At 38.6% G+C, this 18,726-nt stretch overlaps 1 protein-coding gene across 9 annotated transcripts in view; it reads left to right on the top strand.

Moving 5' to 3' along the window:
- The window catches only part of NEBL (nebulette), a 355,587-nt gene that overhangs the window by 233,806 nt on the left and 103,055 nt on the right, over positions 1-18,726 (top strand). For 6 of the 9 annotated variants that reach the window (XM_029953722.1, XM_029953721.1, XM_029953724.1 and 3 more), the window contains exons 1-3: positions 9,630-9,816; positions 9,906-9,986; positions 17,070-17,174. The exons of 1 other annotated variant lie outside the window; for it this stretch is intronic. In XM_029953722.1, coding sequence (XP_029809582.1) covers positions 9,736-9,816; positions 9,906-9,986; positions 17,070-17,174 — 267 coding nt within the window. In that variant the 5' untranslated portion in view covers positions 9,630-9,735. Of the gene's footprint in view, positions 1-9,629; positions 9,817-9,905; positions 9,987-15,917; positions 15,937-17,069; positions 17,175-18,726 lie in introns of those variants that run through there. 2 more of the 9 variants (XM_029953719.1, XM_029953723.1) reach the window with 2 other exon arrangements.

Below are 18,726 nucleotides of genomic sequence, written 5' to 3'. Positions count from 1 at the left end.
TGGATATCACTTGATGTCACAGCATTTTTGATTCAAAGCACTTCAATGCATTTGGATATTATCAAAGATCCTAGAAGTTACAAAATACCCATTTTGCTGGTGCCATGGGGTCCTTTGTAGAACAGAAATGAGACTGTTTCCCCTCATTGCTCAAGTGCTTTTCTGTTGAGAATTTGAAAATTTAAAGTTTTTAATAGAAAAGAAATCTCATTTCAGTGAGACACTTTGGTTCTTTAAATGATCCATCAGCCTCTTTAGTAAAGTATCATTGTGACATTGCTTATAACAATGGCTTAGATAACTAAGCCAAAATGATAAGCAATTTCTGGTGTGTTTTAAATTGGGTTCTAGGAGCTAAAAATGGGAGGACTGGTGGAAGATAGTCACTATTTGGACTTTTTTTTGTCTTTAGGAAGAGAAATAAGGAGTCAATATCTATTATTCACTCATATAATTATCTATTTATTAGAGAGATAATTAAAGAGTGACTATTTATCCTGAAAACTGCTGGGACTTTAAATATGTCATTCTCATTAATGAAACAAGATAGCATTTTGAAAATACACCTTCAGTGGAGTTAATTAAAACATCATTTAAAGAGTTAATTCATTATTTAGAAGAACAATTTAAACCTTTAATACAATACATTCCCATGCAGAGGACTCTGATTTAAATAGGTCTGGAAACGAAATTAGATTGCAGTTTTTATTGCTTTCTTATTAGGATTCTGAAACTCTCCTCTTAAGAAGTTTAATACTAAATGTATTTTTTTTCACATTTAAGGTATATACAAGTAAAATGAAAAATAGCTAATGGTTTACAGTTTTCGAACATTACTGTTCAGCCGTAGTGTGCAATGGTAGTCACTCTCGAATACAGCTCATTCGAATTGAGATGGACTGCAAATGTAAAATTAAAATGCACTGGATATCAAGGACTTCATATAAAAAATGTAAAATATCTCAGTACTTTTTCTATTGATTACGTATCGAAATGAATATACTCTGGATATATTGAGCTAAATCAAATATATCATTGAAATTAACTTAATGTGTTTCTTTTTTTAATGTGGCAACTAAAACACTAAACATTGCCTGTGTGGCTCACATCATATGTCTCCTAGACAGAGCTGCTCCAGTGAATAATTTCTGAAATAGTTAAAACATCATAGATAGACATTGCCCAAGGGATGCCACTTTATGAGCAAATCAAAGGGATGTCAAGTATGTTGGGGTTCTGAAGGAAAATTTCCCACACAATTTGAGGGGAAAAAAGGATGGGGAAAGTCATCTACAGATAGAGTGTATAAAATAGGATAGAAAATGGGGGGGGCTCCTGGCTCAGTTGGTGAAGCATCTGACTTCGGTTCAGGGCATGATTTCACGGTTCGTGAGTTCGAGCCCCATGTCTGGCTCCATGCTGACAGCTAGGAGCCCGTAGCCTGCTGCAGATTCTGTGTCTCCCTCTCTCTCTGTCCTTCCCCTATTCACACTCTGTCTCTCTCAAAAATAAATAAACATTAAAAAATTTAAAAATAGGATAGAAAATTGATATCTATACAATTATTTGCACATTGATAAAAATTCTTTAAAACATGCTGCTACTTTCTTGAAAAGTAGGTTTTATAAGTCCAGTGAATTTTATCAGAGTCTAAGAAATTCGTGTTTTTAACTGAATATATGAGTGAATATTGAGTGTCATATGTGTATTCAGTATTTGAAATAACCCCGGGACATAATGCTTAGTACAGAGCATGGCACAAAGTAGATATTCAAATATTTGATGAAAGAATATATGATTGAAATAGAAGAGATGGGTAGGGATTTTTATTGGTTTTGTTCATTGATTCTCTGAAGAGATTAGAATAGTGCCTGGCCGTAAAATGCACACAGAAATTTTTGTTAAATAAAGGAATGAAGAGACACACACATATTAAATAATGGAGAAAAGTATTCAGAAATTACCCTGAATAATATGTTAAACTAGTTCTCACTATTCAAAGGGTATCAATTGTTTTCATACATCACTATATAGCTGTTTTAATTATACATTTATTTTCATTATGGTTCTACTTTGATATTATATTTTGCATTATACATGAAGAAACCCCATGGAAACAATTGGAATAAAATACAGGAATTAAGGCATCAAGTCCTGAACTTGTGAGGATCACTTGTGTTGTTTTCCTGGCCTAAAACTATGATGAAATCATGATTCCAGGATAAAGCAAATCCTCAGTGAATGTAGGTATAGTAATTGGATACTTAAGGTTTAAGTAGAAACATTGATATCACTTATGTAGGAAAAAAAAAGAGGTGCATTCTAATAATAAACTTGAAATTGTAGAAATTTGGAAGCGTGGAGCGCCTGGGTGGCTAAGTTGGTTAAATGTCTGACTCTTGCTTTTGGCTCAGGCCATGATCTCACGATTTATGAGATTGAGTCCCATGTCAGGCTCTGTGCTGAGCATGGAGCCTGTTTGGGGTTCTCTTTCACCCCCTCTCTCTCTGCCCCTCCCCTGCTCGTACTCTCTCTCTCTCTCTCAAAATAAATAAAGAAACATTAAAAAAATGTGGAAGTATTACATTTGTATTATAAACACACTGAACATAAATTCCACTTAATTGGGGGGTGTATATAACACAAATCTGTTTCCCCTAATATTTTTCTTTGTTCAACTAATAAACCTGGGAGAGATTTCTTCACTATGAGTTTTCATAAATTCCAGATACACGAGAATATTTCAACTGGCTCATGGTAAAACGAAGGAGCAAAAATTAAATTTGAGGCATATGAAGGGAAGAGAGTAGGTAGGTGTAAAGGTGCTGTTTCCGCTGTTAATTGATGAGGAACTGCGTTCTTTGTAAAGCGTTCATGGTTCAAACTGGTTTAAGATTCTCGTGTTACGATAAGTGATTTTTGGCCATTTACTGCGTCAGTCTCCCCCCTGAGGTCTCCTGCTCTGCTACCCTCATCTCTTCCCACTGTATTCTCCAGTGACATTGAACTTGTGGTTCGTTCAACTCTTGTCTCTGGGTCTTTGCAAATGCTCTTTGGATGCATTCCCTAAACCCCATCACTTTGCCTAATTCTGGCTTAAATATCTCCCTAAGGAGGGATCTGCCCATTCCTCGGTTTCTACTAAATCTCCTTATTATGAGCTCATATAACTCCCCTCCTTCCCCTTTAGGAACATTATTACACTGTCTCCAAAAAGGGCCAAATGGTCTAGTTTTGCATATGTTTATGTAAATTATTATTCTATAGGCTGTTTCTTTTTCATGTGCTCTACAATCCCAAAGCCTTCCCCTTTATTCCTAGGATTTAAGGATTTCCTCATTATTTCCACACTGTAATATATGATTTTCCCCCTGAAAACATGACAAAACCAGCTTTTCTCCATAAGCGATGAGGAAATCATTTACTTTACCGTGTTTTCATAAGTCGTGTCCCTGCTTAGGACATGTTGTGAATTAATCGGTAGAACATCTATCTATCTCTGAAGAGTTAAAGAATTGCCAACAGTGATCGAGCCCACACACTCTCTCTCTGGCTTTTGATATGGTGTTGACAGCCAAGCAAAGAGCTTCTTCAATAAATCCACTCTCATATTCAAGTTTTTCCAGATGTGAGAAATAATTAAGACTTTGCATTTATTGAAGCCTTGTATGCTTTTCAAGAGGGAACTGGCAGCTGTGGTGAATTAACTCTGCTCTAGTGCATATGTATGTTGTGTGTGTGTGTGTGTGTGTGTGTGTGTGTGTGTGGTGTGAATGTACATATATACAAGCACACATGTGGCATTTGCCAATAGTCGAGCGAGATCAGACCTGAAAACAAAACAAAACAAAAAGCTAATTTCAAGAAACACCAAAAATTGCTACAGCTCTATTTCACAAGTGAGAGATGCGGGCTTTACCCATCAGTAGTACCTTCTCCCTTTCTAGTTTCGCAAACGTTAAAAGAAAGCGAGGAGGACAGTTAAATCATCTGCATCTTTAAAGGATTAAAAAAAATGGTGAGATCATGATTCTCATGAAATGTAACATGAACACATTTAAGCGATTGTAACTCATTGATTAATGAGGGCACCAGTAAGAGGTTAAGATTGGGTCAAAGGTGAATTTGAAGAATGCACAAAATATGAGGGATATGGGGATGCCGAAATGAATTTACAAATAAATGCAAAGAGGCTCTGTTGACAAGGTGATAATCAATTGCTTTTCCCCAGGACACAATTAATTTGCATTTGCATGGATAAAGCATCATTAGCGTTGTTATCAGTTTTTAACATTTTATGGTGCTGTAAAGCAGTTCAAAGCCAGAGAAAAGGCCAGATTAGCCAGAAGGTAACACTAGATAACACAGGAGGTGATTTTTACATGCGTGTGCCAGTTTCAAAGTCTTTTGCAATTTTCCTGACACATCTCGCACAAAATTTTAGGAAAGAGATACTTTTGGGGGACAAGCAAGCTGTCTGTGCCTGCCTCTTTGGTTCTGGTCACAAGCCACACAGGGGCCACTCAAACCTCTGGCTTCTCTCTGCCAGAAGGCTTGTGGAAGTGATTGCAGGATTAATAGCTTCCTTTTGGTCCACACTGAACTAATGTCTCAAGAAAGCACTGAATTAAACCAAAGTCTTCAGTTCAGTGGATGCTTATGTTAAGATAGAGTCTGAATGAGAATACCCCTTCCTTCTTCCCAGTCAATTCATTGAGAAGAATAGATAACTTGATTTTTGGCACTCCAACCACACCCAACCTGGACATCGCAGGAAAATGATTTGCAGTTTCTTGTTTTCCTCCTCCTCCAAGACCGGTTTAGATATATAGCTCTCATTTGTGAGTAGGCTGTCTATTTGTGAAAGCAGGAATATGAATACAAAAAAAAACCCCCACTCTATTAAATCTTATTTTAATGGCATAATTAGTAATGGTGACAATTATTCAGGTTGCTTTGTGTTCTTTTGATTTCTAATTAACAAGCAGTAATGAAATGGCCATTAAAAAGAAGAAGATGGTCTTAATGAATGTAAATTGTAAAAATAGATTGGGCTAATATTAAGCAGAACTCTTCTCTTTTTATAAAGAAGACAAATTGCCCAGGAGAGTTTACATTTCTTGTATGAAGAGACGATTTCATCCCCTCATCTCTTAGTAAAGTTCTCTTTTGGACAGATGCCAAACAATGAGGAACTATGTGAGGCAAATGTGAAATGACCAGGGATTCACCCGAGAAGCAAGAACCTTCTGGGGGAACAGTCATAAAAAACAAAACAAAACGAAGCAAACAAACAAACGAAAAAACCCTAGGCAACTGAAAGTGAGACTGTGAACGCAGGCAGACTAGTCAGATGAGCCGCTTTCTCTCTGACCTAACCAATCAGGGGGAATATTTTGTAATAAGAACTGTTGAATGGATTTTTAAAGGGGAAAAATTTAGTTGATCTCTGTAAGTTTTCCTCACCTCAGAACTGAACCTCCAGTTTAATTATTATGGGTTTTCATTTGCAGGTCCCCACTCATCATTGTGCTGGGGGGAAGCGTGTGTTCTATCACTAGAAAGAAAAGAGGGAAAAGTGAATTAAGTATGAAACATTTGTCACATCCTGGGAGATTCTTAATGCATGTGACCAAGACACGGGAAGCACTCAAAGCGCAGCATGGCTGGTGATGAAACACAAGTTTCCTTGGCCAGGGGCTCTGTCGCCAGAGACCGGAGTCACTCCTGGGGCTTGGCAGTTGCTATGGAAACACATTTACTTGCACAAAAGCCTCAAACTCTAACCACATTGAAGACTTCTGTGTTGCCCCACGCAAGTTAGCTCCTACCTCCAGGCTGGTGGGCTGAATGATGCCCCTCTGGCCTTTAAAAACATATTAATGTCGTAGAGTCTTACCCTTTCAAATGACAAGACCCTTTCACACCAAGTGCTTTTCCTGCAAATGCGTGCCTTTGTTGGATAGTTGACAAATCTTGTGTTTGTAAGGGCCTTTGCTATTTTTAAACTGCTTTGCTTTTATCAACTTCTGGCAATTTGGTTTTTCTCTTTAATTGTGGAGAATTTGGGTGGCAAGGGATTAAAACATTTGCCCTAGAGGGTGTGGGAGAGCTGGACCTGGAAGTAGAGGGTCTTGTTGGAAACGTGACCCCACGTTGGTCTCATTCTGTATCAGGGCAAGGATAGGGTACAAACGTAAAATGTAGGCAACGTATGAAGTATACAGTAAGTAAAAGAGTTAGCAGTTTTTCAGATATTCGCTTTTTGGGGTGTCCCAAGGTGAAAATAAAACACAACACTGAACTTCGTTTAAAAAAAAAAGAAAAAGAGGACAATAGGGGACTTTGAAACATGATAGCTATCCATGAAGACCTTTCTTCTTATTCCCCAAGTCACATTTGGGGTCTACTGACAACAGAACTTTGCTGTGGTAAAGTGCAAGGCCTAAAATGTTTTAGTAAAAAAACCCTTTTTTTTTAATGGTTGTTCTTTGAGAGACAGAGAGAGAGAGACAGCACATGAGTGGGTGCTGGGGGAGGGGAGCAGAGAGAGAGACAGAGAGAGAGACAGAGCAGGATCGGGGGAGGGGGACAGAGAAAGGAAGACACAGAATCTGAAGCAGGCTCCGGGCTCTGAGCTGTCAGCACAGAGCCCGACACAGGGTCAAGCCCATGAACCAAACCGTGAGATCATGACCTGAGCCAAAGTTGGTCGCTTAACCTGATGAGCCCCTAGGCGCCCCAAGGCTTAAAATGTTCTAAAGAAAACTTTACATGAATTTTATATTGTACTTACAGGTGAAAGAAAAAAAAAAGATACATGCAATCAAAAGGAATAATGTATGTTGCATGCCAAATAATACATAAAGGAGTTCATCCAGCATGTGTTAAATCATAGTTGTTGGGTTTTTTTTCTTATCTCCTGCCTTATCTTAGCACAAAGTATGCTTTCCTCATCATTGCATCCCTAACTGCAAGCACAGTGCCTGGCATAGCAACACTTATCTGAATGAAGGAACATAGAGCTCCAAGCTCAGTACTGGTCCTGACATTCTTTCCGTTAAATAACGCTATGAATGAGACAGATCATTAATTTCTCTTGATCTTCATTTTTGTCCTCCGTAAAAGAGAGAGCTTTTAGTAAGATTGATTTCTTCCGGATCCCTGTGGCTTTCAAATTCTGATTCTAAAATCTCAAATGGAAAATTTGTGTTTGCATTGCATATGGTGTTTGGTTTTGCTTTCAAAACTTCTGTGCATAATCTCAACAAATTCTTTTCTTCCAGCACAGTGGAGAGTCCATGAGAACTTATTACATGATGGGAAATGAGAAAATAACAGCCTCTGAAGTCCACTGAAGGTAATTCACCATCGGGAATAGATTTCACCGTGAACAACACAAATCGTCTTAAGTAGCTTTGGCAGGAATTTCTCCCTACGCTTCTAAAAGTTTGTTAGAAAAGCTCATAGAAATTGCTCTTCCCTTTTTCCAAATAAAGATAATGTAATAGATCTTTTATGGAATATTAGAACAGTCTTTTGGCAGAAGACTTGAGAGAAACAGAGTTCACACATTCTGCTCCTTTACGGGACAAATATAACACACAGAGAATTTCCTTGTAGAATTCTCTGCACAGCCATGTTTAAAATAACATAGTTATTTTAAAAGTAAAGGTTTCCAAATTCATCACTCCTGGGGAACTTCTTTTGGCATTTTGATAGTAAGCAGGATATATGATGCCATTAAGTTAGCCTGTATCAAAAATCATTTCGGAGGCGCCTGGGTAGCTCAGTCGGTTAAGCGTCCAACTCTTGATTTGGGTTCAGGTCATGAACTCACAGTTCATGAGTTCAAGCCCTGCATCCAATTGGGCGCTTGGGATTTTGCGCCTTCTCTCTCTGCATTCCCCCACCCACCTCCTGCTTGCTCTCTGTATCTTTCTCTAAAATAAATAAAAATAAAATTTAACAAATCATTTCATGAAAAGACCAACAACTATTCTAGAATACAACATTTTTTTGTCAGAATAGGGAGTAGGATAATGTGTCCCTAGGTAGTACTTTATAGAAGAATGTAAAGTTTTCTGGAGCATTGGGCATCATTAAAAAATAGGCAGGAAAGTAGATAGATGAGATTAGATTAGATTAGATGAATAGGGGATTTCATGTTTCAGAAATGCTGGATTAAGGAAACCTGAATAGTTTCCTTCACTGTGGGTCTTCTTGGAAGCTTCCGATTTGTAATTATGTCATGTGGATCTCCAAGTGATAGGGGTAGAGATTAGTATACAAGTTTTTCCAAGCACATTTGCTTAAAAAAAAAAACAACCCTTTTTTTCTCCAGGGTATTCTGTGGAACCTTAGCCTCATGGAAGACAATCTGAGGAATAATCTATACACGATGACTGTTTAGAATACTTTTCTTGTCCAAATTTTTAGTTTAGGAAAAGCCAAATCAATTTCTTGAAGAAAATTTAAAACTAGATATGATATCAAGAGAAAATAGCATTATACTTGGCTACTTAGAATAATGCATTTTGAATAAAGTTGTATTTTATAATTGGTTTCGTTATTCACCATGAGATAAATTTTTATATCTAACACTGTTAGGTTATGGTTTTGTGAAACTTAATTTACCCTAGGACGAGAATAATCAAAATGATAAATTATGAGTTGTATGGAGTCTTAGAATTGCCTAAATTGACAATAAAGAATTTTTTTGAAAAATATATTCTTAATTATATAACCAATGACACATACCACATTATAAACACTGTTACAGTTTATTTTTCCAAACTTTTCCAAGCATATAGTACATATTGAGGAATATATAAAAAGTTAATAAGTTATAGAATAAAAACTAGTGAATTTGTAAAAATTGACACAAGGACGAATTGGAGGAGCATGATTATTATGTTTTTAAAACAATGATATTTCTAGAATTCTTAAATGATATATCAACCCACGGTAACTGCAACTTCTCATGTTTAATGATGTTTACAATTAAAATAATACAATAGAAATATAAGATTAACGGTCATAATTATGTCAGAATAGATTTTTTGAAGTGGTTCAAAGGGCTTTTCATAATAAATTACTTGCCTCTAAGCAGCTAATTTAAAGTTAGTACTTTTCAGAATGTGTGAAGTGTGTGTTTGTCTCCTAAGAAATTTAACTTAGGTTAATGAAATGAGTTTGAAAGATCTGGATTCACTCTGTACCAGATGAGAGCTATGTCTGTGTTCCAGTGAAAGCTTTATTTAGATGGAGTTGAGGAATCTTGGAGATAACAGGCTCCTGACTGTACGATCTGGAGAGTTACAGCTGAGTTGTTTTCCCAGAAAAAGATCTTTAAGTCTCTTTCAAGCTATTGCATGAATGACTTAAATTAGTGAAATATAAATAAATGGTCTCTTTTGGATTCCTTTCCAAGTTGAAAGAATGTTGACTTTAAAAGGTTACGAAGCTGAATTTTGCCTGTTAAAGTGCTATTTCCACTTGGGAGGCTGGCCCGGCCGCCCTCCGCAGTCCTGTTCCATCCACTCACACGCGCTTGTGATAAGGAGGGTGAAGTGTGAGCTAAATTGGGAGGAGGGCTGGGCAAGGACATTTCTTCCAGAACACCAGAGACTTCCAAGATCTCGAGAGTGCTAACGTACAGAAAAAGGTGCTTTCCTAGTGAATTAAAACAAAACAAAACAAAACAAAACAACCCTGTAGACATAAAAAGTAAAAATGAGAGTGCCTGTGGTTGAGGCTGTAAAAGATGAAGCTGAAGAGGAAAGAACAGGGGAAGAAGAAAATGAAGACGACGTGGTGAGTGGAAGGCATCTGCTGAGAAGGCTGTCTGTTCCTCTAGATCAGTCATTAGAAAAAATGTTTCCTTTCCTTGTGTTTCTGGACAGGTATTCTTTAAGCCTGTTATTGAAGACCTAAGCATGGAATTGGCCAGAAAATGCACCAAACTCATTAGTGATGTAAGTGGCGTAAGTAATTTTTGTCTCATTTTGCATTGTGTGTGGCACTGTTCTGTCCGAATCATCGAGTTGGAGAGAAAACATTGAAATCCTCTGCGAAAACACAGTTGTTTTCCAGATCGTGGAACTAAGTCCAGACATTTTCACTGATTTCTTCAAGGTCACCTATTCAGAGAATTTCTGTAGGGAGCAGGTCTCCGTGTTCCTAATCCAGAATACTGTCTCTTACAAGTTTCATTGTCCCTCTGGCATGAAATCATGAAGCACTGAACTTCAGAGCACAGTCAATATGTTAACCTCAAAGCCTTTCTTATACGGTGGTGTGATTTGTTTCGGGAGGATCTCTGTCTAAATGAATGCAGTTTTAGAAAATAGTTTGGGGAACTTTTTGAGGACTTTGATAAATGCAGTAGTTTTCTAAACTATTTCTAAACCAGGGAAATATATATACTTGTATATACATACCATGCATTTACAATTTTGGGTTCATGGATTACCGAGCAGCATGTTAAGAACCCTAAACTAGATGATGATGATATTAGTAAAAAGAAGCATTTTTCTTATGCCTGGTTTCATTAACTGGGATCAGTTTCTATTATATCTCCAGGGAATTTTAGGATTATAGAATTATATATATGTATGTTAAATAATATATATACATATCATATATATATACACACACTAGTAATTATGTATTGGTAAATCAGTTATTATATGTATATATAATTGGTAAATCGGTTATTATAGATATAAAATAAACCAGTTATATGTATATATAATTGGTGAATCAGTTATTATATATACATAAAACAAACCAGTTATTATATGTATATAAATGATATATACATATTATTTAACATACATGTATATAAATTATACTAATTGTATCAATATAGATATATATGTTATACATATAATATACATATACCCACACACTAGTAATTATGTATTGGTAAACCAGTAAATATGGAAGCTAGAATTCTAGAAGCCTAAGGAAAAAGTATTGCTCTCCGGGGAAGAGCATTTAGATCTTTATTACAGCAATTGTCATCGAGTTGCTAGTGCAGAGGAGAGGTGGCTTTTGAAAAGCCGATAGGCGCCTGGGTCTGGAGAAAAGCGAGTATGATACGGATACCGGCATTCCTGTCGTAGTGAAGGAGCAAAGCCATCAGCGTCTTTTGCAAATGTTTGTTTTCCAAGGCAGTCAGTCCAGGGAAGCGGGGTAGTGTGCTGGCATGTTCTCTGAAGTCAATCCGCCTGCATCAATTTAACAGTAACGTTGGGGCCGGTTATGTAACCTGACTGGGCTCAGCTCCTCAAGGGCAACGTCTGTTACAGTATGATTAAGTAATGGTAACACATCTGAAGTGTTCAGTGACCTGTCTGGAACATTGGAGCATTCAAGAGATGTTAGCTGTTATTAACTACTGAGTGTGTAAATCATGTCCATATTCATTCTGTCCCATTTTGCATATAACCTATGGTCTCCTTGTGGTTGCCAGAAAGAGCCAGAGGATGGTGGGAATATACCGCTTCCATATATTTGCTGTGTAGTGTAATTGAATTTTACTTGGAGTGTTTCTTTGTTCTGTTACTCAATAGTCCTAAGCTACTGTGTGTGAAAGTTCTTTGTAAACTAGAATAATGATAAAATGATGACAACACGGAATGCATCAGCCTAGTTAAGATTTACTGAGTACCAAGTGGCAGGCATTGCAGCGTCCGATGTAAGTTCCTTCATTTTTCTCATTTTCGAGGTGAAGAAACGAAGGCTTAGAGAGGCTCCTATCTTGCTGGGTCACACAGCTAAGCGGTGGGGACTAGGATTGAACACAAAGCCCTTTCAGCCTTAGCCAGTCTGCTGGACTTCCTCCTCCTGTGGATTTCTGTGCAAAGTTTATCTTAGTTTTACTCTTATTTATGACACCAGTATTGGTAATAGTAATGCTACCACTGAAAACCTTAAGTTCCATAACTCTGGAAACAGTACCTGTTTCAGCATTGTTATGTTTTTTATTAAAACAGAATTGTGGATGAGCTAAATTCTATAAACCATTGGCACTGAAGTGGCAACTTCAGTTAGTGGGTGATTTTATTGGAGTTGTTTGGACACAATCATTTTTCAGTGACTTTATTTTATTTATTTATTTTTGTTTTTTAAAAAATACAATGTTTATTTATGTTTGAAGGAGAGAGAGAGAGACAGAGCATGAGTGGGGGGAGGAGGAGAGAGAGGGAGGGAGGTGCAGAAGCAGAAGCGTGCTCCAGACTCTGAGCCATCAGCACAGAGCCCAATGCAGGGCTTGGATTCACAAACTGTGAGATCATGATCTGAACCGAAGTCAGACGCATAACCGACTGAGCCACCCAGGCGCCCCTATTTATTTATTTTTTAAAGTTCATTTATTTGAGAGAGACAGAGACAGTGTGAGTGGAGGAAGGGCAGAGAGAAGGGGAGAGAGAGAGAACCCCAAGCAGGCTCCTCGCTATCACCACAGAGCTCCACACGAAGCTCAAACTCATGAAACCACACAATCATGACCTGAGCTGAAACCAAGAGTTCAGATGCCTAACTGACTGAGCCATGCAGGTGCCCCAGTTTTCAATGACTTTAAACCAACCTCATGTTGAGGGACATGGCTTTTACCATTTTGCAAAAGCCAAAGCCATGTTATTTTACTCCTATCAAACACGTGGCAGTAATTTTTGTTTATTATAGATTTGTGCTGCATAGCAGAATGTATCACTTAAATATTTAGATCATAGACTGTGGCCTAATTTTAATCTGTATACATGTTCACATTTTGTTTCAAAATAGAATTCAGTACGATTTAAGATACTGGTTTAACTTTTGGAATTTGTATATTTACCAAGGAATCATCAAAACAATTACTTCTTTTTTTATGTTTATTTTTATTTGAGAGAGAGAGGGAGAGAGAGAGGGCAAGTAGGGGAGGGGCAGAGAGAGAGAGAGAGAGAGACGCAGAATCTGAAGCAGGCTCCAGACTCTGAGCTGTCAGCAGAGAGCCTGACGTGGGACTTGAACTCACGAACTGTGAGATCATGACCTGAACCATAGTTGGATGAGCCACCCAGGCACTCCACCAGATGGTTTATTAACATCTTATATAGGAATGGTCTAGAGAAGAGTCTAGGGAGGTCTACTCTCTTTACAGTTCTCCATAGAAAGAAATTTATGTTTTTCACATCAGGTGACTTCATTTGTGACATCAGTATGGGACATTTTTTCAATTTGATTTTGGCTCCACCTAGTTTCTGGCTCTCACTTGCCCTGCCCATATTGTGTGGCTTCCCTTTGAGGAACCCACACCCCAGTCTTAAAGACACCTGGTCCTCTGAGGCCCCCTCTTTTATTTTTCTGTTACCTGTGGAATGCTCTTTATTTCTCCAGATATTCTCTCATTCTCTCTCTCTGGGCCTGTTAGTCAACTGTCTAATGAAGTCCTTGAATACGTCAAACCAATCAACTCTATTGAGCCATCAGAATCATTGATCTAGTGGCCTCTCGTCAGATGGTCATAAAAAATATTAGGGTAAAGGGGATGTTCTTGTAGGTTCCTTGTAAATTAGGCACCCAGAGTTTCCACAGAGTGAGTTTGGCCACATCTGCACAAAGCCCATGACTCAGTGTTTTGGTTCAAACCTTCTGAGGGTGTTCCCTTGCATGGCAGCAGAAAGAACATTTTCCAAACCACTGAACATTGTTTGTTGAGGGTAAACCCTTCCAGTGCTAAAAACATTAGATTCTGTGGCTACCCCTCCAGAGAGAGCCCCGACTGTGTGAAGAGAGCCTGGGATGGTTGCCTTGCTTATGAGCACCCCCTGACCCGTCACCATGTAGTGACGGGGCCACAGTTCTTTCTTGCAGGGTTTGCTGCATTTAGCCAACATGGCTGCATTTGAGAAAAGACTTTCTCTGTACTTTTGGTTGAGTGCCTGAAAAAGGAAATATCCTTAGACATTTCTGCCTTTGTCCTCCACATTCAGCCATTAGCTAATCTCATACCAAGTGGAAGAGACTGGGTAAGAAGAGGAAGCACCACTGAACTGATTTAACTCTAATTGTGGTTGACACATGGCAGGATTAATAGGCATGGTCAGAGCAGAATTTAAGTATTTGGAGTGTCTTACTGATCATTAAATCATCAGCTTTGCCCACATTTCCCCCCTGAACTAGAAAGCTTAATAATTATTAAGTCATCAGCTTTGCCCACCTATTTTCTCCTCAACTAGAAGGTAACTTGGATGGGGGTGCCTGGGTGCTTCAGTCAGTTGAGCGTCCGACTCTAGACTGTGACTCAGGTCTTGATCCCAGGGTTGTAGGATTGAGCCCTGCATCTGGCTCCGTGCTGAGCATGGAGCTTGCTTGGGATTCTCTCTCCCCACTTCTGCCTTTGCCCCCTGCTAATTCTCTGTCTCTAAAATCAATTAAAAAACCCAACAGTAACTTGCATAGGATCTTGGTTATGAGCACAGATGACCACAGGTTATAGGCAAACTGCTACACAGAGACTTAACAAGTAGGTGGGGTTGTAATTTTCACATAATGAAACCTGGAGGTAAGAGGTCCAGTCTTGGTACAGTGGATGTTGTCAGTCTTGGTACAGTGGATGTTGTCAGGGTCCCAGGTTTCTTTCCCTCTGCTTTGTCATCATTAGTTTGATGACCTTCTGATGACATCACTGCTGCCACATCGCTGTGACTGAGGAAGGAAAAAGGTAGAGGAACAAAACGTCAATGCCAGCAAGTCTCTTTCCTTTATTTCAGAGACACCAGGGACACTTTTGGGAAGACTCCTGCAAACATGCCCTGGTCAGAGCTGGGCACCAGGGGAGGCTGCTCAGCAGCCAAGGGGAGGGAGCAAACCATGGCTGGTTTAGAGCAATTTGTCCTTCGAGGCTCAGACAAGGGTCTGGCTACTCTTATAAATACATTTGCGTTCTGTTATTGGGAAAGAAAGGGGTCACGTAGGCAATCTATCCAATAAATGGGGCCATGGCCATATTAGGAAGTGGCTGTCGACTCAGTGACTTTATTTCACCTAGGATTTTGTGTCTCTTGTAAGTGTAGTTCCCTTTCATTTAGCTTTTTCTATGACCCCAGTATAAAAAGGTAAGGATACATGGCATTCTTTATATAAAACTTGAAGGTCATTTGCTTCCTGTCACTCATGTTGTAAAATTCACTAGAAGTACAATATGAGTGTCAATAAGCAAATAATATGTGTGAGTGTGTGTGTGTGTGTGTGTGTGTGTGTGTGAGTGTGTGTGTATCTTTTCAATAAAGACCAAAGAAAGGAATGGGGATCCCATGTAAGACGGAACCGTTTGCCTGCACAGCGAGGGAAGGAAGTACTTCACCCTTATCCTGTGCACTTGTCCTGAACATTCTGCTCAGGTCAGAGCTTATCAGGAGGCCCGTAGCCATAGCGCACACCACCTCAGTGAAGAATGTGACAGGGAAGAGATGGTGGCAAGAGATAAAAATAATGAGCCAAACTTAAGCCTAATGATAGGTTCTTTTCTCTCACACTTAATTATATAACAGGGCTACTTTTTTTTTCTCCTTATGATCAAAATAGCCTACTATTTATCATACTGCCATTAACGGTTTAATTACTAGTGGCTGAGGAGGGTGATTTGCAGAGACCTAAAATTATGGCTAATCTCTGAGAAGAAAAAAGTAATTTAGTGCTCAGATAAGATAAATATGTTCCAATGTTGATTTCATGAAGAAAGCAAATGCTTAATGTGGTAGGCGCCTGATACCTGAGTCACAGCAGTGAGATACGGTATTTTGAAATAACTTTACTTAGTATGTTCATATCTGCTCATACCCCAGGTCGAATCACGTCCCTCCAGTTGGGTTTACAGGCGGTAAAATCGCTATGTAATGCTAATGTGCACGGTCAGTGTTAGTCCTGTCCTTTAGGAACTAGGTGGGTATTCAACTGAACGTTACTTTTAGGTTATAATTAGGGAGACCATGTAATTTATCATCTGAATGGGACATTTTTTAAAGCCTAAGTATTTCCAGTGTTGGGTAGACAAACATGGCTTTATTACAGGGTGATAGAACTTTTCGCAAATTACCTTCATCCTCTCTACTAGTCCTAAATTTTACCTCGCCAGTTTTCAGATCGGGTGGCAATTAGTATCATAGTGGGGACAAGACCTGGTCCACAGACCCTGACTTCCTCTCAGCTCATATGTTCATGCAGGGTCTTCCCCCAGAGTAACAATTCTGGCCCCTCCTCACGGGCAACGGACTGATTCATTTTACTACTGAGTTTGAGAGAAGAAATGCGCATGCTCAGCTTGGCGTCTCTGGATTTTTGTCTGGAGCCTCTGCCTACCCATGGCCTTCTGGAATGATCTCCTCCACCAGGCGGCAAGCTTTCAGGGCACGGTCTGCTCTTGTTGGGGGAGCGGAGGCAGAGGAGGAGGCCTGTGGGTGCTCATAAATTAGGGAAGTTTGATTTGAGTGGAATTAATTAGTAAAGGAAGCTCATCATGGCTACATTTGTGCCCCTTCCTCTAATCCAGCGTCGAATGATGCTAACAAGAATGTCCACTTGTTTGATTTCTGCCTCTCCATCTTAATTGGTTACATCTGTCCTGATGACTACTTGGTCTAAACCTAGAGGTAGGCAGCGATGTTTCTGTTTGATTGTAGGCTTAACTGTTTAGTCAGGGGCTTGAAGTTACGATAAACTAGGACACTTGTCAAATGAAATGAGAGTGTGTAGTAATTAGGATGAGCGTGCCGGGTGGACAGGACCCATAGTCAAAGGGAGTCCGCCACACGTGATCCTCGATGATAGTGGATGCTTGCTTATCTAAAGAACAGTCTTTCTTTCCTGGGTCTCATCACTCTTGCAGGTCTGTGTTAGATATCCATTTATGCGATTTGTCAGCTTTGGAGCGTTATGCCTCATTTGAGTATTTACTTCAGTAAACAGGCTTTCTCTAATTAATTAATTAGAATCAATTCTAATTCTTGTGTTCAAAAAAGGACCATTAAAATGGGTTTTCCTCTTTCTTGCCTTATGTTAATTATTCTCTCTTTTAGATTCATTATAAAGAAGAATATAAAAAGTCTAAGGACAAGTGTACGTTTGTGCCTGATACGCCCATGCTAAACCACGTAAAAAATATTGGTGCTTTTATTTCTGAGGTAAGACACCCCCAAACTTTCAAAATGGCTTGCATTTTCATTTTCTGTTTATGTAGATAAAAGTCTGTGCATTAAGATTAGAGAATCATATTTTTGAGAGCAGCAAACATTGGTAATATCTATATAATTATGTAATTCTACACACAATGTCAATTAACTCTAAGGTTGACATATTTTATTAGATATGTCTATATTTTAACTCCAGCCCTTTCATATTTATGTAGGATTACTCTTGAAAAGAGAGATTTTATTCAATAAGTAGAAAGTACTGGAAAAATTGTTCTAGAAGTTCCATTATTTTATTTCCTGAGAGGTGTGTTAGATATAAATTGTTGAATATCATTTAAAAAATAAGTAAAGTTTACCAGCTGATTCTATACAATGTAATATCTTTGGTAAGTGATTTTAAATCAATTTCAACTATTTTTGAGTAGGATCAGTTCAACAGAGACACTTACGAAATCACAGAGTGAGATATGCACTCGATTCATTTTCCAGCTGAAAAATCATATAGTCTCTTTCTGAGAGCGTTTCAAGCTACAGTTTATGCTGCGTTATAAAGCACAGTGTTAACAGCAGTATCTGTGAGGAGGCATTTCTGCAGTCTGTGACTAGATGACTTAGGAAAGATAAATGGGAAAAGAGGTTGAGTCAAATAGGATTGTAAATGACTGACCTCTAGTGTTTCGTCAGTTATATTGGAAAAAGATCAACACGATAGTCTCAGGATTATTTCTCCTGATGTGGTAACATTTTGAGGAGAACTGGCAAATTTTCTTTAATTAAGTATCCAACTCCAAAGAGTCGTGAGAACATGAGGTTTCCATCACATCTATGCTTGATAAACCCTCTCTCCAATCTAGCACTGAGTGGGAGTAATAATCAGAGTGTGGAGAAATGTGGTTTTGTTTGTGTGTGTGTGTTCGCTGGTATTTCTCCCATACAGAGACTTTCTTGATGTCTTTAATTCCGAATGGATTCTTTTTCCTGAAGGAGTTAACTGCAGAACAAGGAAAAAAAAAAAGTAGACAATCTGTTGTGTTACTTTGAACCTAGTCTTCCTAAGGGAAACAGTGAATGAGCCTTTCTCTTTATGAGTAATGAATGTTTGGAATTGCTTAGAGACAGTACAGATCGGAGGTGGGAAGCCACGGAAACGGCACCCCCCTTCCCTCCTCCGTAGCAGCCATGGTAGAAGGAGGTTAAAAAGAGTTGAATAAAGGAGCACTGTGCCTTCGGGTTCTAGACAGTACATTCTGACACCTTGTGTTTTCTGCAACAGCTTAGTTGTCTCATTTTTCTCATGTTTTTCTTTGCTGATCAAACCTATAGAACTCTCAGAATATACAAACAGATTACCTTTTAATAATGTGCAGGGGTTTAAATAGAAAAATAGTCGTTATTTCCTTGAGCGTCTCATTTAAAGCTTTTCCCACGATAAATTGGATTTCTCTCTCTTCAGAATATGTTCTTCAGTCTAGTATCTGAGGTTAAAGTGGGCTTCAGGTTTTTAAATTAATTCTGTTTCTGAAGAAACTTTCTTTTTATTCTA

Source organism: Suricata suricatta, chromosome 10 (genome assembly GCF_006229205.1).
Source record: "Suricata suricatta isolate VVHF042 chromosome 10, meerkat_22Aug2017_6uvM2_HiC, whole genome shotgun sequence".
Classification (NCBI taxonomy): domain Eukaryota; kingdom Metazoa; phylum Chordata; class Mammalia; order Carnivora; family Herpestidae; genus Suricata; species Suricata suricatta.
This window is presented reverse-complemented; position numbering and strand designations above follow the sequence as displayed.